Source organism: Aythya ferina (assembly GCF_964211825.1).
Source record: "Aythya ferina genome assembly, chromosome: 8".
NCBI classification, from domain to species: Eukaryota; Metazoa; Chordata; class Aves; order Anseriformes; family Anatidae; genus Aythya; species Aythya ferina.
Window position 1 is genome coordinate 32,069,584 of NC_140304.1, and position 23,941 is coordinate 32,093,524.

Genomic DNA, 23,941 nt, shown 5'->3' on the forward strand with positions numbered 1-23,941 from the left:
GGGGCATTGCGCAGGGACGTTGTGCAGGGACATTGTGCAGGGACATCACTGCATGGGGACATTGCACAGGGATATTGTGCGGGGACATCATTGCACAGCACTATTGCACAGGGAAGTTGCATGGGGATGTTGCACTATTGCATGGGGACATTGCACAGGGACATTGTGCAGGGACAAAATTGCATGGGGACACCATTTCATGGAGATATTCCATGGGGACATTGTGCAGGGCCATCATTGCATGGGGATATTGCACAGGGACATCGTGCAGGGATATTGCATGGGGACATTGCATGGGGGCATTGCATGGAGACATCATTGCACAGGGACATTGCACGGGGACATTGCACAGGGGTGTTGCACGGGGACATCATTGCATGGGGATATTGTGCAGGGACATTGCGCAGGGGTGTTGCATGTGGGGCATTGCTCAGGGACGTTGCATGGGGACATTGCATGGGGACACCATTGCACCAGGACACTGCACGGTGGGCACTTTACAGGGGGTGTTACACCAGGGGGGCAACCGCACAGAGGTCAGGCGTGGGGGCACAGCACTGCACAGGGAGCCAGGGGGGAATTAGGAGGTGTGGGGGGCATCACACGTGGGGAGGGCACCGGGACATGGCCCGGGCTGGGGTCCCTGCATGGCAGCGGGGCACGTGCTTATGGCACGGGTTTGTGCGTCCCCAGGCATGGGGATAGATGGATGGATGGACAGGGAAAGCCAGGCACGCAGCATGGGGGGGCACGGGTGCCCCCAGCAGCCAGCCCTCCCCTCTGAACCATGCAGGAGACGTTTCTGTGCAGCCACTTCCCAGCTGAAACGTGCGAGAAACGAGGTTGCTCATCAAATCCGTGCAGCTCCCTGCTTCTGGGGGGTTTCCCCACGAGCGCAGAACGGGGCCGTGGCGCCCGGGGCGGGGACAAAGCACAGTAAGGCAGCCTAGAAAGGGGAAAAAGAGATAATAATGATTAAAAAAAAAAGTAGGTTACCTTAGCAGAACTGCCTTGCTCAGTGCTTCGTGCGAAGACGAGACCAATCCCAGCCCCTGACCCGGGCACTGCTGCAGCTCAGCCCCGCTCTGCGCTCCCCTCCCCTCGCCCCAATGCCTCCCGGTGCTGCCAGCAGCCTCCTGTACCCGGCCGGCACCCAAAGCCACAGCCACGGAGGTTTTCCTGCCCGCAGCACCCTCCTCCTGCCCATGCCACGCCACGTGCCGGCGCAGCACCACGTGCCACCAGGGCCACGTGCCACCACGTCCCCGCGTCCCCGTGTCCCCACCGCTCCCGGCCGCCCAGCCCTACCTTTCCTTCCTGCCCAGCCCGGCCACTGATTCACCAGCACAATTTTAGCACACCCGGCCAGCGCCGAGCCCCCCGAGGATAACAAGCAGGGAATTAATTAATTAATCCCTTCCAACCTCAATCGTGCCCCCGGGAGCCAGGCAGCAGGGACGTGGGGTGCCGGGGGACACACACGTGCCCTGGGTCCCGGCGGATGTCACTTGTGGGGTGCACGGAGGGCGAGGAAGTGTCTGTGAGATGCAATCGCCCGTGTGTGGGCGGCCGGGAAGGTGACGGCAGCGCAGAGGCGTCTGTGGGGCCCCCCCACGTTTCCCTTCCCACTCGATGTGGGGCTGGCGGGTGGCCCCGAAAGGCTGATGGGGTTGAGGGGGGGGAGAAAATCTGGGACACTGCGTGCCGTGCCGTGCCGTGCCGTGCCGTGCCGTGCCGTGCTGTGCCGTGCCCACCCATGAGACGAGAGCCCCCCCATGTCGTTAGATTAATTAATACTCTGCTACGTGACGCCCTGGGCACACCGGGAGCACGCTGGAACAAGACTTCCCATTGCAACCTCGCGGGCCTGCCCGACACAGGCACGTCAGCCCCATACCCAGCTCCGCAGCCGGTGTTTTTTTTGGCACCCCAGGCTGTGCCCTGGCGCTGCCAGCTGGCTGCTGCCGCCCGGCCCCGGCTCCCCGGCCTCCACTTTCCCAAGAAAAACAGGCGGATCAGGCAAATCCCAGCCGCGGGCAGGGGCTGCTGGAGCCGAACAAAGGGCTGCCTTGCCCGGCGGGGGGGAAATCAGTTTCCATAACCTTTACTGGTGCTGCAGAGCTGCGGTATTTCCTGTGGTTGCAGCCTCCAGTGAGGTTAACACCGTCACCCAGATTAACCCTTCAGCCTGGGGGGCACAGCAACACCGGGGGGGGCACCCGCACCAGTGCCAGGGGGCACCCATACTGGTGGCACTGGGGTGCACCCGCACCGGCACCACCATCGCTCCCCCAGGAGGAAGGGTGCGAGGGGTGCTGGTGGGACCTTGAAGGTTTTTGGGTTTAGAAGCAGGAAAAAAAAAGGTAAAAAATAAGTCATTTTGTCAAGTTTGAGCACTGGCAGCCGGGAGGGCAGCACGAGCTGCGCACCACGTCGCACGAAGCCCTGGGAACAAAAAGGCGCTGGGATGCAGCCGGCGCTGCGGGGTGACTAACGGTGCTGTGACAGCTTGAAGACAGAGAGAGAGAGAGGAAAAAAAAAAAAAAAAACAACCCCGACTGAGTCTGTTCCTTCAGGGGATGCTGGGTTTTCCCATGGACTGACTCAAACTGGAAACTTCTTCGGTAGCAGCAGCAGCAGCAGCAGCAGCAGCTATCTAGGTCAGGGCTGCTCGCAGCCGCTGCTGCTCCTCGCCGCACCCGGCAGCCCCGGCCACAGCGGGCGGCAGCGGGGCCACGCCAGCCCTGCCGGCCCCAGCTCGGGTCCTGAGGATTGGGGAGGTAACGGGGAACTGGGAACGGGGATTGGGGAACAGGGAATGGGAACGGGGAGCGGGAGAGACGCCCGGGGCCGGCCCTGGCCTCGGCTGCTGCGTTCGCGTGCCCGTGGCTCCCGGCGCGCTCCGTCGGTAAGGGTCTCGTGGGGCTCGAGCGGCTGGGACAGCTCTTCTCCTCCTCCTCCTCCTCTTTTTCTCCTCCTTCTCCTCTCCTTTCTGTGCTTTTACGTGTATTTACGGGAACCTGTTGGGAGACTTTTTAAGAGGTGAGATCGCAGCCCCGTGTCTGCAGGCAACGGGAGCGCACTCGTTCCTTCTGCTTTGGAGCCTGCAAACGGCCGTAAATCGGGGTAAAAACGCGACCTGCAGGAACCCCCGAGGAGGCAGAGCCTGCGGTCGTGCACTACAGCTGGCAGCTGGGGAGATTTATTGTTTTTTTTGGATCTTTTCTCAGGGGTGTTTGTTTGTGAGAGGCGTTAGGCGGCAGGAGGCAGCTGGGGGCTGTCGAGGGCTCTTTGTGGGTCAGGTAGCAAAAGGGCACTGGAAATGGGACCCGCTCTTATGAAACACCTGAACAGTGTTTCAGCAAGCAGGGCAGCTCCTACCCACACCCGAGCTAGCGTGGGGAGGACTACGAGAGGGTTAGCTGCACTCAGCAGCCTGCTTTGGGTCGATTTCTGCTATTTTGACGCTTTCACCGCGGACTCGGCCGTGTCCCACTTCTGGCACAGCCTGTGCGCGGCTCTTTGTCTTGTGCTGCCCCAGGAGGAACGCCGCGGAGCTGAGGGGGTCCGGCAGCAGCAGAGCCCGGCCGTGCTCCCGGTGGGTGCAGCTCTCGGAGACCCCCAATCCGCCTCCCCTTGAGCCCCAGCCGTGGCTCCCCCGGGGCAGGCGGCTGTGCTGGGACGGGCGGCACGTGCCCGGCCAGGAGGAAGGCGAAGAAGTCGCTGAAGTAAGCAGCTAAAGTCGGGGGGAGCTCGTGGGATGCGAACACGAGCCCTGCTTTGGGGTTTGGTGATGCACGACCCCGGGGGTGAGCACGGGGAAGGAGCAGCAGGAGCAAGGCGGGTGGGAACGTGTTGGGAAATTTGGGGATTTCTGCCCAGGGCACCGTGGGCGGTTGGGTTTGGCCGTCTCCAGGGATGGAGGCTCCACGGCAGCCTGCTCCTGAGCTCCGTCACCCTCACAGCAGAATGCTTTTCCTTACATTTAAATGGGATTTCCTGATTTTTAATGTAAGCCTGTGAAGGAGAAGCCTGGCTGCATCCCCTCTGCTCCCCCCAAGCAATCCCAGCCCCTCGGTGCCGGGTGCCAGCCCCACGGGGTGTCACCAGGCCGAGGGGCAGGATCATCCCCATCCTGGCAGGGTCCGGACCCTTCCCTCCCACAGCTCCCGGCCACCTCGGGGCTGGTCCCCGAGCACCCTGCAGCCAGGACGGGCGCCTCTCACCGCGAGGCTGACACCTCTCCTGCCCCCCCAGACTATGCCACGCACGGACGGCGGCTGCAGCCCAGGCCATGGCAGGGGCCGGCAAGGCTTTGGTGCTCCACGTCCTGCTCTGCTTCCTCTGCAGAGGTAAGTGGCTGCATGGCACGGCACGGCACGGCACGGCACGGTGTGATCCCTGCTCAGGATCAGCCCCGGGGCAGGAACGTTGCAGCACAGCCCCAAAAGCTTTGGGGAGCTCAGCACCACCTTCTCCCATGCCCCTGCTGTACCTCAGCTCCCTGCTGCCATCCCCACCCCGGCCTCGCTGAGCTGCCCGGGGGGGTTTCAGCAGCCCCGAGCACCCCGCGAGCTGCTGCTGTTGCCATGTGCTCCTGCCTCCGTGCTGCACGAGCTCTGGGCGCAGCTGCGCCCTTTCCAGGAAAGCCAGATCGAGCCGATACCAGGCGAGAGCAACGGCTTTATCAGGGCTGCTGCAGGGCCCCGATCTGATAGCAAAGGGCAGCGCACGCCTCCCATCTAGGGGCCGCCGTAATCTCAGGGGATCAAGAGATAGCACGCCGGCGCGTTATTTCCCTGCAGTCATTTGAGCGTTAGGGCAGAACGTAAAATGGGTGAAAGTCGCTCGTTTCCGAGCCGAGTGGGTGAGTCACCGGCTGCCTGCTGGAGGCAGGGGGATTTACCCCGTGCCCAGGGGGGCGCGGGGGGCCGGGGGGGACCCCTCCGGAGGCACTCGCCGCCGGTGCCGTGTTTGAAGCCGCGGGCGCTGCGCAGGTGTTGCCCGAATCAAGTGCCAGGGCAGCGTGTGGATCGAGCCCGGCCTGGAGGTGCTGATGGGCTCCAACATCTCCATCAACTGCCTGTCCACCACCGGCTGCCCGAGGGCCAACCTCTCCATCCAGCTCAACAGCACGGCCCGTAACGGGACCCTGCGCCCCCTCAACAGCAGCGCGGCCCAGCTGCGGCTGCACGACTTCAGGCTGCCCTACAGCACCGTGCTCTGCTTCGACCACTGCCGCAGCAGAGAGAACGTGGTTCTGGTCTGCGGGACGGAGGTCTGGGCCGGCTGTGAGTATGGCCACGGGGCCGGGGAGCTCGTCGTGAAGCGGGGAGCGACGGGGATGGTGGTGGGGGGGATGTGGGGATGTGGGGATGTGGGGATGTGGGGATGTGGGGAGGGGGGTGTCTGTGCGCTGCTCCTGACGCTGCCTCTCCAGACCCCCCGGAGACCCCCGGCAACCTGACCTGCACCATCGGGGAGCACTCGGGGAGCCTGGCGTGCACGTGGGACGCGGGGCGGCCGACCCACCTGCGCACCGAGTACCGCCTGCACCTGAGCAGGTAGGGCCCCGTGGGGACGTGCGGAGCTGGCGGTGGCACCGGGGTGCCAGAAGGGTACGAGCAGAAAGGGTGCAGCCAGCAGCGTGCACCTAACGGTGCCCAAAACCCAACACGGAGCTGCTGTAAGGGCTTGGCTCTCCAGCAGGCTCAGTGTGCACGCTGACCCTGCACACTTTATGCCACGTCCGATGCCAAAGCCCGCTTGACACATGGCTGCTGGGCTTTTGGAGTCAGCCTGGCTCAGTTTCACACTTCAATGTGTTCGGGGCAGGCACGTGCAGGCGGTGTGGGGGGCAGTGCCTGCCCTCCTGCTGTCGAAGCAGCCCCACCGGTGGAGCCGCTCGGGTTCGAGCCCTGAGCCCCGCAGCCAGAGAGCTGCAGGAGTCGCCTTTCTGCAGCAAAACTGCCAACGCCATCCAGCGGTGCCAGGAACCAAAGGGAGTTACTTTCTAGTTCACTTTAAGAGTGAAAAACTCCCGCTCTGGGGATGACTGTGCCCCGGTTGTAACCCGTCACTGACGCGTGGGTGCCTTCCCCCCGGGCCTGCACGTGCTCGGGTGGGCGCGTGGCACCGCCACCAGACCGCAGCCTGGCTCCTGCCGGGGATCCAAGCCCCTCAGTGCGGGGACGGGCTCTGACGGGGCTCTTTCTGCTTCCCAGCACGCAGACAGCAGAGGAGGACGTGTTCCCCGCGGGCTCACCAGTGCCCCTGAGCACTCTGCGTGGTGGCAGCCGCTACTTGGCGTGGGTGCAGGCCCGGAACGCGCTGGGCGCTGCCCGCTCTGCCCCGCGGCACCTCGACCTGCAGGAGCTGGGTACGTGGGGACAAGCACGAGTGGCACCGCTCCCACAGCCCTCCCATCACTCGCAGGCCCCTCCGGCACACTCTGCCCGTGCCAGCTGTGGGGAGATGGGTGCAGGCCGGGCTCAGGGCTCTCGCTCCCCCCGCAGTGGTGCCCGCGTTGCCCTTGGCCGAGGGCGCGGAGACGACGCTGGGCTCGCCTCCCATCACCACCGTCCTCTGGAGGCAGCAGACGCAGCTGGAGGATGTGCACTGCGAGGAGAGGCACAAGGCGGAGGACGCCCCAATGTGGCATGTGAGACGGCGCCAGACCCCTAAATCTCCCCCAATTACAGACCCGTGGGGACCCCCCGGTGCCGGCCCCCCCAGCGCCTCCATCAGTCAGCCTTCCTGGCAGCGTTATCTCTGCGTTTTAAGCAAGAGGGCAAAACCCCAAACATTTCCAAATGTTATCTAGCTCTGCAAGGACGAGGTGGAAAAAAGTCACAGAGGGTGCTCAGCGTGCGCCCACTTCATCAGCCTCCATCCCTCTCGCAGACACAACTGTACCCGGGCAGGCTGCTCCGGGGTCCTGTTTGGGAACCTCCTCTGGCTGAGGACCAGATCCCAGCGCTTTTTTTTTCTTTTTTTCCTCCCAATTTTTGTGCTCCAAAGTGATGCAGGGCAGCCAGGACAAGCCCATCCATCACACCACGCGTGGGCACCCCGCTGCCCGCTCGCCGGCTGCGCTCACCCCATGGCCATGGGTTCAGCAGCCCCGTGTGCTGGGGGGGCCGTGGGGTCCCTGTGTGCTCGGGGGGGGCTGTGGGGTCCCCATCCATGCAGACGGGGAAGGCGTTGGGCCCCGCTCTGCCCTAGCACCCGGCTTCCCTTGCAGGTGGAGGCGTGGGACAGCGCGGTGCGGGCCGGGCACCCCCTGCAGAGTGACACCCGCTACGTGTTCCAGGCCCGGTGCCGGCGCAGCCCCCAAAACAGCCCCTGGAGTGCCTGGAGCCCCCCCTTCATGTACACCACCCCCGAGGCCGGTAAGTGTCCCGTATGAGCCCTGTGTGACGTGATGCGGGCTGCACGGGGCTCGTGGGGCAGCTTTACCTTCACCCCACTCACGGCAGGGCGAGGGATGTGGGGCTGTGCCTGCCCTAAAAAGCCCTGTCAGCCGCTGCTCTCAATCTGGGCCATTTCCTTCCCCAAGCCACACGTCGGCAGCTCCGGCACCGCGGTGGTGACACCCTCTGGGTACGGCACAGCCGGTGCGAGGCAGCTGGCGGGGGGCCATGAGGGCGATACGGGTGGGCACAGGCCCCGTGCCATGGTGGGCAATGTCCCCAGCCTCAGGACCACATCCCCGTGGCTCTCTCCACAGCCCCCGCGGCAGCACCCGATGTCTGGCGGCGCCTGGGCTCCGTGTTCCCGAACGGCAGCCACGAGGTGACAGTCTTGATCAAGGTAAGGCCTTGGGGTTAAGGGTTGGGGTTTGTAGGGCTGGCAGCGAGGTTTTAAGGTCATAGCGTGACCTTAAAAAGAGGGTGGTGGGGCCCCTCTGAGCACATGAGGGTGAGGAGGGGACCTGGGGCACCCCGAGCCCATCTCCACCTCTCGCCCTCCGCAGCCGCTGCCGCCCCGTGCTGCCCGTGGCAGGATCCTGGGCTACGCCGTGTCTGCGGGATCAGGACAGCCCCTCTGCAACACCTCCAGCACCTCCTGCAGCGTCCTGGTGCCCCCGGGGGTGCGCGTCCTCCACGTCACCGCTCACAACTCCCGGGGGGCGTCCAGCCCGGCCAACATCACGCTCGGCCGGGAGGCCAGGCAGCAAGGTAGGACATCTCCCACAGCAGCGCTGGTGATATCGGAGATCTGCTTTTATCAGAACCCGGGGGGAAAAACGTCACGCAGACACGTGGGTTCAAAGCAAGAGGCGCTCCGCCTAGGGAGTGCAGCGTCCTCCAGACAAGGCCAGTGTCCCCTGCAGATGCCCCAGCCGCACAGCCCTTTGCCTCCGGAGGCTGCAGCGACGAGAATAGCTTATAAAAATAAAAATAAGCTTGTCCTGCCTGTGCCTGGCACGGCTCCGGGCACCCCTCTGTGCCCACAGCTCCCGAAATAGCTCCCGCTGCCATCCCGGCCGTGAGCTGGAGCCTTTGGGGCAGGAAGGGAGGAGAAGGAGCTCCCGGGCTGCCTCGGCTCCCCTGCGCCACAGGCTGTGGCTTTCCCCGCAACCACACTTTCCTATTTTTGAAAACGTCACTTTTAATGAGCAACGGGAGGGGAAAGTCCCGTTCAAGTTCAGGACAAATAGCGAGCATGACTAAAACGAAACCGTGCAGTGTAAATAAGGTGGAAAAAATGCTCTAATCTCATACTTATCAGAATGATGCGTGTTTCTGGTAAAAAATGTCAGGTAAAGCATCTCAGACAGAAGAGGCATGACAAAGCCGAACACGTGCTTCTGTGAGGTAGACACGTGTATATACATATACACATGCAGGTGTGCACATATTTTTATTTATATTTATATTTATATTTATATTTATATTTATATTTATATTTATATTTATATTTATATTTATATTTATATTTATATTTATATTTATATTTTATGAATGTGAATGTGAATGTGAATATGATATGATATAACAACTTAATATAATATAACACAGCATAGCATAATATAACAATACAATATGATATGATATGATATGTGATATAACATTATATAGCACATAATAGTCTGTATAATATCGTATTATAAAATTAAATATACAATTATACAATCATATAATCTATATTATGTGAAAAATATATTTTTATATTATAAATATAAATATAATCATACATTTACGTATATATACCAATACCAATACCTATATATATATCCATACCTGTACCCACACTCATACTCACCGCATCCTAGAAGACTTTTTCCCTCCCAGCCCTGTCCCCCCGATGAAGCCCTGCTCCTGCCCAGGCAGAGGCCTCCCAGCTCCGACCCCTCTCTCCTTGCAGCCTTCCCGGCACCGGCATCGGTGGAGGTGCAGCGCCAGAACCAGAGCAATGTCTCCGTGTCCTGGCAGCCCCCGAGAAGCAGCAGGAGCCCCCTGCTCTGGTTCATCGTGGAGTGGGTTTCCACAGCTCCATACAGCAAGGAGGAGCGCTTCTTCTGGAAGAAAGTCCCGTACCAGGACACGCTCACCTACATCCAAGGTAAGCAGTTCCACGGGGCCTTTTGCTGCTGGCTGCAGCTCGTCGAGGTATCACAAAGCCAAAATCTCACTGGGATTGAGCCCCTGCCCACCGCTTCAGGGGCTGGGGGCTGTGAGGAGCCCAGGGAGCAGGAGGAGAGCGGAGCAGTGAGGGATGTAAGGGCAGCCGGGGTGTTTGGTCCCCCATGGCTCAGCCAGAAGCCCTCAAGCAAGTCTACAGCTTTAACAGCAGCTTATAAATACGTTTTAAAGGCAAACAATGCTTTATTTCAGAAGACACAGCAGTGGCAAGCAACATCAACGTGTCGGTTTATGCAGTCTACCCAGACGGAGTGAGCAAACCCACCTCTGGCCAAGGTAAGCCCAGCTGTGTGGAGAAGCTGCTGCTTGCTGTGGTGGAGCTGCAGGGTTCAGGCTGCTGCTTCGTGCCTGCTGTCCTCACAGTCTGCCAGTTTTATGGAGTTAGTCTTAGAGACAAGGGGCAAAAACCTGGCATGAGCCAGAGAGAAACAGGAGGCTGACAAAGGAAACCGTGGGGAAAGGTCAGAGGCTATAACACACCTGTATGAAAGGCTTTTCTAGCCTGCTCTTGTGCACAGATCTCTATTGCACATGAGAACTGCATCTTACTCCACAGGGTACACCAGTGGAGTTGCTCTCCGTGTTTGGGATAGAAAATAGGAGGTTGTTGCTTTGCCTATTTGGTAGCAAATTGTTATAGAAAAGACAAAGCAGAAAACAACTTTTACAGAGAACAACTGCAAGCTTCCCTTTCTTAACTCAAGCTGCATGTAGGCAGGCTTCAGTCCTGGAAACTATTTTAGATAAAATAGGGCATGGACCAACTTAAAAAAAGACCATGAGGATGTCTGTGTATCATCTCCAGCGATGTGTGCATTGGCTTTGATCGCTCTCACAAGCTGGGCATGCTGAGTCCCCTACTGGCCCTCACCTAGGCCAGGACAAGCCATGCACAGCTCCAAATGTGAGTGCTGAGGACACGTCCCAGCACCACCAGACCTGTCCCAAGGGCACCACTATGCAGGGAAAATTCACCACCTGTGCTTTCATGGAGCCCCATGGGCACAGTGAGCATCCTGGGGAATCCCGGCCTGAGGGCAGGACAGGCTGAGCATAAACCAGGTGTGATAACGCTCAGGGTAGGCATTCATCATTCCAGACATGTAGTCTGACTTCTTATCTTACACCTGCCATACAGCAATATCTGGAAAGAACCTGTTATTTGTGCTAGCTAAATGCTTTAAATGCTTAAAATAGAGAGCTCATCATTCTTAGTTACACAGACTCCTGTGATAAAACCTGGGGGTTTATGTGGGAAAGCACCAACGTTAGGCACCCAGCGGGCACAACCAGCACCGTACACCCTGCCTGGCCCCACAGGCTGGCCCTTGTTCCTTATGTTCCTTACACAAGCCGAGCCCATCAGCAAGGCATTTCTGTAGTCATATTAACAGATAATACAAGATAAATGTGCCAGTGACACCAGCCCCAAAACGTGCCTAGTTCCAAGGCTGCTGAGTGATTTAATTTACTCGGTCCCTTTCTGTCTGCAGTCTGTGCTTAGCCAAGGGCTGCTTTGGGACACAGCTCCCCAGCTGAGTGGGCAGCACTGTAACCACACTGTTTAGGGAACAAAAACACTGGGACTCCACCAGCCATGCTAGGAGATGGACGTCTCAAATCTACAGAATTGTGCTTTGGTGAAACAGCGGCAGCGCTACCCAGGTTAGGTCACATCGGACGGAGCCTGGTGGCAACCCGGTGACATGAGATGTATCTGTATCGATGATCTTGAGGTCTCTTCCAACCTAGAAATTCTGTGATTCTGTGATTCTGTGACACGGGGACACGGCTGATATTGCCACATCCCTCTCCGGACAGTGGGAGCCTGGAAGGCCACAGCCTGGGACACCTCCTCGTCAGGAGGCCTCCTCCTTGCAGGGCCACCCGGTGGCACCACCCGGTGCCAGCCGCATGGTGGCAGCACCGTGGGGATCATGGACCCAGAACCACATTAGGGTTGGAAAAGGCCTCCAAGATCTGGTCCAACACCCCCTTAACACCAATGTCACCACTAAACCCTGACCCCAAGCACCACGTCCAACCTCTCCTTGACCATCCACAGGGATGGTGACTCCACCACCTCCCTGGGCAACCCGTCCCAGTGCCTGACCGCTCTTTGTGCCAGTACAAGATGTGGCCCGAGCCATTTTCCTCACAGGAAAACCATAGGGAACAGGGCTCGAACGCTGTGTTACCTGATCCCAGGGGAAGATCAGCTGTATTGCTTTCATGTGCTGAAACTGTTCCTGCATTTCAGGCAGAGAGGCCTCTGGGCTCCTGAGACAAGCTACCCCCATGCTCCTCATCCTCACTGCCCAACAGATTTCCACTTTTGTGACCTGTGCTTTAATTGCTCTACTTCAGGATGATGGCTCCGGGCCTGCCCACGGCCAAAAGGGAACCCATGAGGAGCTTCCCTGCCCTCAGCAGCGTGTGCCTGAAGCCCCAGCACTCCTCCTGCCTGGGCTGCTCCCTCGGGACGCTTCCCCGAGCGCTGAGCGAGCACCTGACGGCGTCCCAGCAGAGCCCGTTTTTCTTGCAGGCTGGCCCCAGCCTCAGCAGATTGCCCCAGATAGGGGCTTGCTGTAGGGCACAGCGATTTCTTCACTCCCCCGTGGCTCAGGTCCCACCGAGGCAGGTTTTACCTGCGGGCTGGGGCTGGGGTTATCAGCATGGCGAGGTGATCCCTTCGGTAACAGTGAGGACAGCAGGCACTTGCTGAGGAAAGGATGGCAAGGGAATTGCTTCATATGGCCAGGAAAGAAAGCTTGCTGCCTCTTTTAACAGAAAAATAAGCTTCTTGCCATGGCAGACTCAGCTGCAGCTATCCGCTTAGACAAAATGGTGCTGCTGGAGAACTCAGTGGACACTGGGAAATTATCTGTAGGTGCTCATGGAAAATGGCCCAGGGTTCCTCAGGAAGGGTAAATTCTTGTCTCGGGTACTGAGATGTGTGTGGGAGATTTCTTGTAATGTATTTTACAGTTTTGTTAACATTTTGTTTAATTAGAACTCAGAGAAATACAAGATGATGTAGAGTGCAGATAAGCAGAAGACACTAATTACTTTACAGGGATTTATTTTTCTTATTTTCCTAAATAATATTAACAACATAAAAATAAACCAGAGCTTCTACTTCGCCTGCTGTACATTCTCCAGTGACAGCCTTTTTTTCTTCTCTCTGCTTAAGTCTCCTCAGACGATCAGATCCCAAGCTTCAGCTACAACGAGACTTCCCATGGTAAGAAGCATTTCAGGCTTGGTGAGTGAGAGCTTCTGCTTGACCAGGAGTGGACGTTTCGGCCAGAGCCGCGAGCGCAGCATCTGGCAATATAGTAGTGAAAGGGAAGTGAAAGCTCCATCGTAATTTGGGGAGGTCAGAGCCAGCAAAGCAACTTTTCACTTGACAGGAAAATGAGCCACATGGCAAGAAAGGCTGCAGTCCTGCCCTGGGGTGAATCCAGCTTGCATAATTCCTGCCTTTGAGTTTTGTTTTCTTATGAGACGTAATAAAATATACGTTACGGCAAACAGGAGTTAAGAAACCAAGGAAAATATCATAATGTTAACATATAAAATAACAATGACGGACTGCTCTGGCCTTACAATCTGAGCCATAGCTGGTTTAAACATTTCCCATGCATGTTTCTAACTGCAGTTACACTTTTGGTTTGCACGGCTTCTGGTAAAGGTTATACTATGTTCTGCTTCAGTATTTAAAGCAAAACCAAAACCAACATAAGCTGAAGAGCTTGCTCAAGTATTTCTGGAAAGTAATTCTGTGTAGGAAATGGTTAAACACAGTGACCACACTTACTAGAATTACTTGGCTGGAGGATCCCGGCCGGGTGGCGACTGGCAACCACCTCGGGGCAGCGGAGGGGTGGCCACTTCCGAGGACCACGCAGAGCCTCGGCCGCCCGCTGCTGCACTGCTCTGCTCATGGTTCTGAAACAGAGATGGGACAGAGGGCTTTGCTTTGGTGTTGTGATTGCTTTGCTGCGAAGCAAATGGGCCAGTTAAATGCTAAGGGCTTATTTTATCAATGATCACACTTCACATAAGTTCACGTAGCGGCATACGAGGCAGCGGGAGCAGGTTCATTGCCAGCTGCCCGTGTCTGGAAGCAGCATGCCTAAGCAGCATGAGGGCCCTCCAGAGCCTGGCCCAGATGCCTTCATGGCCTCCAGGTCTAGATAAATATTGCCCCTTCACCAAGCCATTAGAACTGCAAGTGCAAACGTATAGGAATGACAACAGACATGCAAGGAGTCACGTTCAACATGACTGCTTGTGATGCAGAATTATTCACAAGTGTGACTGAGGATGTGGCCTATAACATGTTTTAAAATGGGAGCTACCTGACTAACCTCTTTCCTCTTTGTCTTCTTTCAGATGATGACACTGGAGTTTTCCTGGGAATGGGCGTCAGTGTGATCGTATCGTCAGTTGTTCTTGCTATTCTGATGTTTAAAAAATCAGCTAGAAAAAGGTATTACTTTCATCACATTTTTTTCTTGATATGTAACTCATACTTTTCTTCCAGAATATTCTAAAGGTAACTAGAAAAAGCAGTCCTTCTCCCTATGCTCTGCTCCTACTGAGGGCAGCTTTGCCCGTTCATAATATTGCTGCATAAGAGGCTATCCGTGCACTCTACAAGAAGGTAGAGACCAATAAAAAAGTAAAAATCACTCCTCTGTAGGAACCAGACATGATATATTATTATTATACAGATCTAGGGGGAGTAAAAGAAAAAATAGGGAAAATATAACCTTCTTTAAATAAGTTTTATACTAGGATCTGTTACTCTTTTGAATGAGGAAGGGATGCTGCCCCTGGCACAGGCTGCTGGCTGCCCCCGTGTCTGCACCCTGGGAGACTGGCAGAGACCGGGGAGTTGGAAAAGAGCTGGAAAACCAAGCAGGGAAAGTCTTCCTTCCATTTTTTTAACATGACTGCTGCATACCTAGCTCGCCAAGCACCCTCTCCGCAGTGAGAGGAGTCCCAGCAGTGCTGTTCCTGACACAAATAAATAGAAACGGTCGCCTCTGTGCCACAGAGCTGGCTGTTGGAAATTCCTGATAGAGCAAGAAAGAGCGTGGAGAAGACCTGGGGTTAGAGGATGTTGAAGGGCTGCCCCTTTCAGTTCCTGAACCCTGTCTGAATTTTTCTGCTGTTGGTGTAATTGGGCAAGACAGCAAGAACAGAGAGCGTGTACTTTCTCAGGAACACAGCAGTGCACACAACATCAGCAAAGCTCAACTAAATCAAAATCTCTTGCAAATGATTTTCATTTCTGCAGCAGCTTCGTTTGTCGGAAAATCAATTTTCGTTCCTGCAGCAGCTTTGTTTGTAGGAAAATCAACTTTCATTACTGCTGTGTGTTTTATTTCATCAGCTCAGGACACATGCATCCTCTTATTTAAATACTTAGCTTGGGTTCCACCACCCACCTCAGTTTAGTAACATTTTCCCATACATGTATGTTTTACACAAGGGATTTAAACAGAGTAATTTAGTTTCCAGACTTGCTCAATAAATGTAATTTTGAATGTAGTGCAGTGACAAAACCTAATCCTGTTCTGAGGGAAACAGCACCCGCTGTGTTGCAGCCATACAGCGTAACGTTAGGGTGAACAGTGCCCCTCTGCCAGCTGGAGCCAGGCTCCACCACCACCACAGCCAGATCCAGGAGAACAGCATTGAGAGATGAAGAGATGGGGTTCAGATGGGAAAACCTACCCACACGGGGAAACTGAGGCTTCCCAGCCCTCCACAATGGCCATGAATGACAGATACACTCAGTGTTCCCTCCCTGTCTGGGGACAATTTCATCCAGAACAAACAAGTAAATGACTAATAAAATGGACTAACATTTTGCTTTTTTATTTTGGTAAAGAATTAAAGCAACAGTTGCATCACTCTTACCGAAATGGCTACGTGAAGATTTTCCCCACATGGAAAACAGCAACGTGATAAAGTCACTCCAGGTAATTGCACCATTATTATTTTTTTCCCCATTTACATATACTTAAAAATCATTCTGCAGCTGTGAGAAACATGGACAGAGCAGCATTCAGCTCTAGGGGATCTAGAACTGATCAGAGAATCATTTGCCAGCCATTTGCAAGGTGCATGGAAGCCCAGCTTAGCTGGAGTCTTTAAACCTTGCTTCAATATAAATTTTATCCAGTAGTGCCAATTGAATCAAGCTGACCTTGTGGTGCATGGAGAAGAACGGAGACGTGCACAGCTGCTCCTGTCTTCTCTCTGCCACCTCGCAGTAGTCTGTCCTATGGAGAGGATTAGATGAGAGAGGTGGGAAGGATGTTGAGATGAAGACAAGAAGTCATTGCCCTATTTCCTCTGTGTGATGCTCTAATGATATCTCTCCCCTTGGCAAAATTTGCCAGTTTGTTACTAGAGTCTTTTTTTTTTTTTAATTTCTAGGAGAAGAATGAATTCACAAGCAACACTTCCTGTGAGCCATTCCTGGATCCCACAATCATGGAAGTAGAGGAGATGTCAGTGCATGAGAAATACAAGAATGTGGACATCAAAAAGAAACCCAGCACAGCGGTCCCTGAGAACGTGGAGCACCCACAGAGCTCAGCACCGGCCGTCAGCACTGCCCCTGAGCATGTCAGTGACTACAAGCCTCAGATTTCCGATGGGAGCCCTCTGGGATATGTAGCTGCCAATATTTACCAAGCACAGTCCCACACACCAGCTCCAGAACCGGAGACAACCGAGACAACCTTTTTCTTCAGAGACTACACCAGTCCCGTTAGCTACCTGTGGAACGCCGAAGGAGCGGAGCACAACGTCTGTCTGCTGGAAAAGATCAACCTCATTTTAAACAACAACAGAAGCGGGCAAAACTACGCGTTCAGCTCAGCGCAGGAGGAACAAAATACCCTTTTGGAAAACCAGTGGGAAAAAACACTGTCGAGTGAAAACGTTCAAGAGCAGACACTGGTCCCAGATGAGCTGGTCTCTTGCTTGAGAGCAATGAACGAAGAACCTGTGGATATACAGAGCTGTCTGCAGCAACGCATCGGAAGGTTATTTTGAGCAAAGTTATAACTGGGATTAAAAAAACACAACACAAAATTACGAGTGGATCATCATGGTGCATATCTACCTTTGGGATTACAAACATCAGAACTGGAACAAAGCTCCAAATCCAAAACTCACTCCCTTAATGGACTGTGAATAGTTTTGGATGCATGGATCACCTTGGCCAGTAAATCGTTTTACACTTACCTCATATTTTTACAAGCATAACAATGCATAAATGCAGGGGTTCCTGTAAGAACTGAACTACAAAGCGGGTGATTTCTACAGGATGCAATATGCTTCAATTATTATTCTAAGTCACTCTTTGGTTAAGTACTTGGAACATTCAATACCTGGAGCTGATATCTTTTAAGATGGATAAAACGATCCCTTGGACCATTCTGACTGAATTGTGTAAAATACCCTGGGATCACTCATAATGAGGAGACACTACACTGAGCATGATTTATCTATCATGCAGCACCCACGGCTACCATATGATTTTTTTTCTGTTTGACAGGATAACTCAGTTTCATTTTCCCTTCCATTCAATAATAAAAAATGCATCAGATAAGAACAAGCCTTCATCAGCTTGGCCTACCAGCCTGATTTAAAATCTCTCTCTAAATTTGTCTCTAGATGGGTGACGTTTTGGTTTGGGTGAAGGATTTATTGTCTCACATCAGTTTGTCAGTGGTTCAGCTTTGCTGTTCTGCATAAAGCAGAACACGGCACAGAGAAATGGCATTTATTAGGCATATAACAGGAAATTCGGATCTTCTGAAATACAGAAAAGGAAATATGGGAGCCCCCTTCCTGCTGAGGGGTCTTGGAACCATTCTAAGTTTGCCCAGGACTTCAGAGGTGGTCCTGCAAGATGTTCCTAAATCAACCAGAAACTGCCTGGAAATGGGAGAGGTTGGATTTTGTATCTAGCCCTTACTTGACTGACCACCCCGGCCTTTTCCAGGAAACACTTTAAATGCTTTTAAGGAACAGAAGCACAAAGGAAGCTTACTGCACCCTGTAAAACACTTCGCTGCTCTCCCAGGGTGGTGCTGGGCCATGAGCAGGACCCCCAGGTGCCACAGAAATGCTAAAAAAGTGTACTTTTAGTGCCCAGAGAGTTGTAACGCCCCGGTGCAGCACCCAGAGCATAGACACAGTGCCCTTTTACCTCTGAACATGGCCAGCCAGCAGCACAGTGCCCAGGAAGGAATGATCCTCACTGCCTTGGCCAGCTCAGGGCAGCTCCCTCAGGAGCCCCTTGACCTCCGCAGGCCAGCAGCACTGTGCTCTGCAGCTCAGCTGTGCACATTTTAGGGTTTTCTAAAGCACCGCATGGAAACTGTAAAAACTACTGTCTGAGGAAGGTGGCTGTGGGCATCCCAGAGCCCTCACTGCAGGCTGGGTGCTTAAAAACACCCGTGGGTGCCCTGCAGAGCAGCGTATGGACAGCTCTGCGTGATCATGGGCTACCCATCACTCCTGCATGTAGGTCTGAGTCCCCGTTCACAAGCAGTAGCACCGAGGAGCCTCTGAACTGTGTAGCAGGACGTGTGACTTCTGTTCTGCCCAACTAGCGGTCTGGGTAGCTCAGCTGGCTGTGCACGTCGCAGCAAATATATGCAGGGGATATATCCTGCAAGGCTGATGTCAACATCATCACAATAAAAGGAAAAAAGATCATCAGCCTGTGCATTACCAAATCGAAGCCTGTACAAGCGTAAGAGTAAGACTCAACACATTTTAATTAGACTTAAAAAACTAACATAAATGCTAACCTATATGTTAGCAGGTATCCAGCATTATACACTTTGTCATTTTTTGCAGTAAAGCTGCTAAGCCTGGAGATTATAACTTTTCTCTTCAATTTTCTGAGGCACCCTATGTACTTCTCTAACGGCTGTTGCACAAATTGATTGATTTCGGCATTTAGTCCTGGATTCCTTCAAACCAGAACAGTTGGGGGCTATTCCTGTCTCCTCTTAAACCAAGAGACCTGCCATTTGTCACTTAAATTTACCGAGTAGTATTTTACCTGGCAAGATGTGGTAGGTTTGTTCTTGAGAAGCAGCAAACTGTTTCCAAGCCTGAAATGTTACTCTTACATGTAAGCTAGTCTAAAATTAGTGATTGCTGCCTGTGCAGGAAGGAAATTGTAAAAGAACAGCCACATACTATCAGCAGCCAAAATGTGAGGTGTGGAAGATATTTTTTTTCAATGTCCACATCCTGAGACTTGAGCTGCCTATGTTGCCTGAACAAGCAACATGTGTGGGGTGTTTACTGCTACATGGAAGTGCTAGTTTTTGTTTGTTTGTTTGTTTTTTCAGAAAAAAATGAACCAAAAGTATGATCTTACATTTCAGGCACCTGTTGTATAAAGTCTGAACATGTAGCGTTGCTAAATTACCCTAGGAGAGATACCTGCAAATGTGTTTGTGGATGAAGGAGGCTAGTTCCTTTCCCGTTGAGGAAATCACCACACGCAGTCATGCAGGGCTGAATCCTCTGTCCCCCTCTTGCCATTCACACATTCTTCATCAGTGGCGTGACTGCCATGGGTTTTGCTGGGGCTGAAGGAAGCCTTTCTTCTCTACGTGTGCAAATGGATGCATCTGGTGAATAAGGACTGGTTACCAGGGGGAAACAGAAGGAGAAGGGCACAAATATACAACGCAGTCTCCCTCTCTCTTCCTTCTAACCCATTTAGATGGTGGTGATGGGTTAGGTATGGAATAGACCCCTGTGATGCTTGGCAATGAATGTTCATAAACTGCCCAGAGCATGATGAAAGGTGGGATTCTGCCAGCAGCCTGGCACCACGTTGTGTCCTCAGTTTCAGATTTTACCCGTTAGACGTGCTCCTGACTCTGCTTTTTGTCTTTGCCTGCTTTGACCTTGCAAGGCCCTTGCATCAGGCCCAAGCCCTCTTTCCACCAAGTGCAGTGCTTAGTGGTAAAAACCAGCATCCTGAGTGACGGGAATTGAGCTAGCTGTTATGTAAGCACGACACCAAAATCCTTGCAGCAGGCAACTCTTGAGTATATGGACGGCTCAGCACTCAGAATCAAATCACGCTGTCATTCTTAATAGAGCTACTTTAACATCTACAGATTCCCTTCCTTCCCCAAATATTACGAGCTCTCTAATTCTGAGTTCCAGCACTTCCCAACCTTTTTTCCAAGTTTGGTTGTATTGTTGGCAGCTGAATCTCGTGGCAGTGAGTTCCACAGGTTTTTTTTTACCAGTTTGGCAATGAGTTTCATGGGCTCTTCAGCTTACTTGTAGCATGGGTTCGATGTGCAGCTGAGGCACGTAAAGGAAGCGTGTGCTGACTAAAGTCTGTCTCCACAGACAATATAGACCAAAAAGCATTGATCTCTCACTTATGTACCACTCAACCTGTGAGACTGCAGACTCATCTATACATTATCCCATGCAAGTGAAATCTGTATGTAATTATTTTATGACAAGACTTTTCTTTTTTTATGCCTAATGAGTAACACAGAGAAATCAGCTGCTGTCGAAGTACAGTGTGGGAGAACTTCGCACGGTGCTGTCATTCCTGATGTACAAAAGCAGTGACCCTGCCTCCTTATCTTGGTGTCTGTCCTGAAGATGCAGATAAAGCCCTCAGAGAATCCATGCTCACCAGCCTGAGGACGAGCTCTGTAACAGGAATGCTCTTAGTGCAAGCCACTCATTTAAATGTAAAGTAATTAAATTTCAAACCACTCTAGTTCCTGATCCAGAGAGATGCACCATGGCTGTTCCTCATTGCTATTCACAGATCTAACACAACCTCAGGAAAAAAAATGGCAAGAGAGAACAAAGTAGAAAGGAGTAAGAAAATGGAAAGCAACCTTTTCAAAGCTCAGACAGGCTCTGACAACAGCAAAGTCATTCATTGCCAGCTCGTATCTGCAGCCATTGTGTCAGTACAGGGTGTATCAGGTGTGATCGTGTACTGGTGGGAATTCTAAGCTCGGATGGAAAACTGTTATTGACAGCGTGATACAGGTTAGTCAGAGACACTGTCCTCTGGGACATGTTGCTTGCTGCTCCCCTTCAAAAAGTATGTTTAAAAATTAATTAAACTAAATGTTTAACAAATAAAAGAAATGCGTAGTCAGATACGCATTAAATATGCATCACTAGTTACGATTATAATCATTTATGCTACTGCAGCCACCATCCCATGCATCCTGTTTGAGCGTTTGAAGCACAGGAGAGCTGGCTTTCAGTCTCGGCTCAGTCACCAGCTGTCTGCAACCAAGTCACTTTGCCTCAGTTTCTTATCCACAGAGCCAGGGCAGTAATAATTGCTATTTCCTGTAAAGCTTCAGGATCTAGCGTATAGCACCGTAAAACATCCAGTAATAGGAACAGTACAAGAAAATGAAGATAACGGAAACGTTCAATGAGTAATCTTGTGCTGCTCGTTTTTATTCTGCATGTGCTTGTCAGACTACTCCATGCTGAAAGATTTATACGCATTTGCTTATCCATAAATTGTGAAAAAGATTTAGCTACAGATAAATACGCTACAGAGGGTAAAATTTGATTAAAAACTTTAGTTAGAGTTTCACAAAGCAAAATGACAACAGTAAACATCTGGGGATTTCTGAATGCAAAGACAAAAGATCAAAGCCCAGGTTGTGACCAAGACTTGCAAGCAAAGCTGCAAATAAATGCTTGGGTCAGCAAAATCATTCTGAACACAAAGCAACTGAAAAATGACAGCAGGTGAAATGGTTACACAATGGAAGTACAAATATTCATTAAAAATACGCTATTTGGCATGCCTCATATTTCTTAGCCTTCAACAGGATTCATTCTTTAAGAGGGAAGAGTAGCTTTTCAAAGGGCAGAAGGACTGAGCACAGCAGCAGAGAATGAAACTAAACTTGAATTTCGTAGAAGAGGATGTGATAACTAAGGCTGTGGTTTTGTGTCTTTACTAGCTTCACTGAATGTTAGCTTCATAAAGCCAAATCCTATGAAAATGTCACTTGTAAAACAATGGAAGCAGCACTAGGATAAAATATCAAAGCAAGCATTAAACACAATAAATATAACACAAAGTGTAAAAGTGATCAATTAAAGAAGACTTCAGGATTGCTATTTACCAAAGCAGTCAAGTCTTTCCTTAATAGAGAGAAATCAGTCTTGGCACAAGAATATTAAAAAACAACAACAAAACAACAACAATAAAACCTCCATAATTCTTAACTTCATAAAGATGCCAGATGACAGCGTCTATCCTACATCTTCCATATGATTTCCTAAACTTGTACTGTGGGACTCAGGCTCCCTGAGTTCAGCCTTACCTTGCTCAGTTACAAGGAGTCAGGACAACTGCATTTATAGAACTAGGTAACTGATTTCACTCTGCTAGGTAAAGGCAAATCTAGAATCATGGGCATCAACGGTGGGTGTACAGCCAACAGAGCCAGCACCCAGAATACCTGGAATATCAAAGAAACAAACACGCAATTAATTGCTTCCCAACCTATTGCTGTAGCAGTTACTTCAATTGCAAGGAACCCGACATCTGAGTAGCTGAAGCCACTAACGAAGCTAAAGACACAGCAGCAAGAGGGGCAGATGGAATGAACAGCCCAAGTCTGGTTCCTGGAAACGGGGCAGTGTGTGCTGAGGTTTGACATTCAGCAGCGGTGCAGTTTGGCCAGCCGGAGCGGCCGTGGCTCCTCTGCCACATTTAGGGTTTCCACCTCTTCCCCTGGGGCCTGAGTCATATTCTTCCACAGCAAATTGGATCAAAGGACTGGTGGGGCTAAAATGTCAGCTGGCAAAACATGAAAAAATGGTATTAATGATGATTTTTCAGGCAGGCGTTTCCCTGCTTTGAGCCACCGTCTGGCTCACACCAGCACAGTGGCAGGGACCCCAGTGACAGAGGCAAGGAGCTTCCAAGGCAAGGGTGGGAACTGCACAAACTGCAGCTGGTACCAGAAAATAGCTCACCAAAAGGAACTTTTGGGAAAGGTGGCCTGAACAAGAGAATTTAAACGCAAGGGCATACTGCTAATGTAAGAATTGGGAGGCAAGGCTGGCCAAGACGCTTAAAGAGGGAAAGGAAAGGAAAGGAAAGGAAAGGAAAGGAAAGGAAAGGAAAGGAAAGGAAAGGAAAGGAAAGGAAAGGAAAGGAAAGGAAAGGAAAGGAAAGGAAAGGAAAGGAAAGGAAAGGAAAGGAAAGGAAAGGAAAGGAAAGGAAAGGAAAGGAAAGGAAAGGAAAGGAACATGGAAAGGAACATGGAAAGGAACATGGAATTTTGTTGGGAAAAAAAATAAAATAAAGGGAAGAAGAAAAAACCTGTGGCACACTTTTCAAAGAACAGGGATGCAAACACTGCAACAGCTTTCCCTAAGCTAGACTAGGCAACATGGTAAAACCAAGAGCTCCAGAGAAAGTCACCAAGGGAATGCATTAAAGAAACAACCATTACTCTTCCATGGCTGATCACTGATGACAATCACTGCAGATTTTTTGGATATACTCACATTCTCTTTCCTGGCTTTTAAGCACTCAATAATTAACTCCCAGCAAGCTGTCACTCTTCACGTATCATTTTGTTGGTGATGACTCACAACTATTCCTTCACAATTACTCTTTCTCAAGGTTATTTCCAGATCTACCACTTGACATAACCAGAGAGTGTAAGGTCTACACCTGTTGATTTCACTTTTGAATTTGAATTCTGTTTTCTTCAGCAATAATTTTAACATTAGCACTTGCCTATTTTCTGACCGAGTTCCAGTCTTCTTTCATCAATCATCATTTTAACTTTCTCTGATTGCATTAAAACATTTGGAAAAAAGGCAGCTTTTCACCATTTACAACTTCTTGTACTTAAAAATTTTTTCGTGTACTTATTATTCTTATTATTCAAATCTTGTATTTAAAATACGCAAAGATAGCATTTTTTCCTTGCAAAGGCTGAGTAAGCCATTCCCAATCTGTTTTGTTTTAGAAATCTCCTTTTATGTGTACGTTTCTTTCCCAGATAAAATATTTCATCTTTCACTTCTAGAAGTTGAGCAGGGATTGCCAGGGATAGTATACATATGGATTTCATTACATCATGAACATCAGCTTTATTTTCACTGTATACACGGAACATCCATGTTCTGTACTCACTGTTTTCCTTTGTCCCAGCATTCGTTGGATTATGCGAGTGGGCTGAAGCAGAAAGCATTCT

At 51.8% G+C, this 23,941-nt stretch overlaps 1 protein-coding gene across 2 annotated transcripts; it reads left to right on the forward strand.

The window, feature by feature from the left end:
* Positions 1–2,412: 2,412 nt before the first annotated feature.
* IL23R (interleukin 23 receptor) lies at positions 2,413–17,299 on the forward strand. Of its 2 annotated transcripts, XM_084527693.1 has the most exons (16): positions 2,413–2,780; positions 3,542–3,728; positions 4,258–4,352; positions 4,998–5,291; positions 5,441–5,564; positions 6,225–6,379; positions 6,516–6,661; positions 7,244–7,391; positions 7,730–7,812; positions 7,976–8,180; positions 9,370–9,567; positions 9,840–9,923; positions 12,841–12,891; positions 14,046–14,142; positions 15,553–15,643; positions 16,104–17,299. In XM_084527693.1, exons 3-16 carry the CDS (start codon positions 4,295–4,297, stop codon positions 16,725–16,727), a joined length of 2,358 nt encoding a protein of 785 aa, XP_084383819.1. In that variant the 5' UTR covers positions 2,413–2,780; positions 3,542–3,728; positions 4,258–4,294; the 3' UTR covers positions 16,728–17,299. The 2 variants fall into 2 exon arrangements, with proteins under 2 accessions (XP_084383819.1, XP_084383820.1); XM_084527694.1 differs by lacking the exon at positions 2,413–2,780 and having other exon boundaries at positions 2,820–3,728.
* The last annotated feature ends 6,642 nt before the right edge of the window (positions 17,300–23,941 follow it).

What these genes read in the sequence shown, in the direction of transcription:
- IL23R (XM_084527693.1), top strand. Translation starts at nt 4,295, where the DNA reads ATGGCAGGGGCCGGCAAGGCTTTGGTGCTCCACGTCCTGCTCTGCTTC. An exon ending in CCGGGAGGCCAGGCAGCAAG is followed by an intron (nt 8,181 to 9,369) that starts GTAGGACATCTC and finishes CTCTCCTTGCAG; the next exon opens with CCTTCCCGGCACCGGCATCG. An exon ending in CTACAACGAGACTTCCCATG is followed by an intron (nt 12,892 to 14,045) that starts GTAAGAAGCATT and finishes GTCTTCTTTCAG; the next exon opens with ATGATGACACTGGAGTTTTC.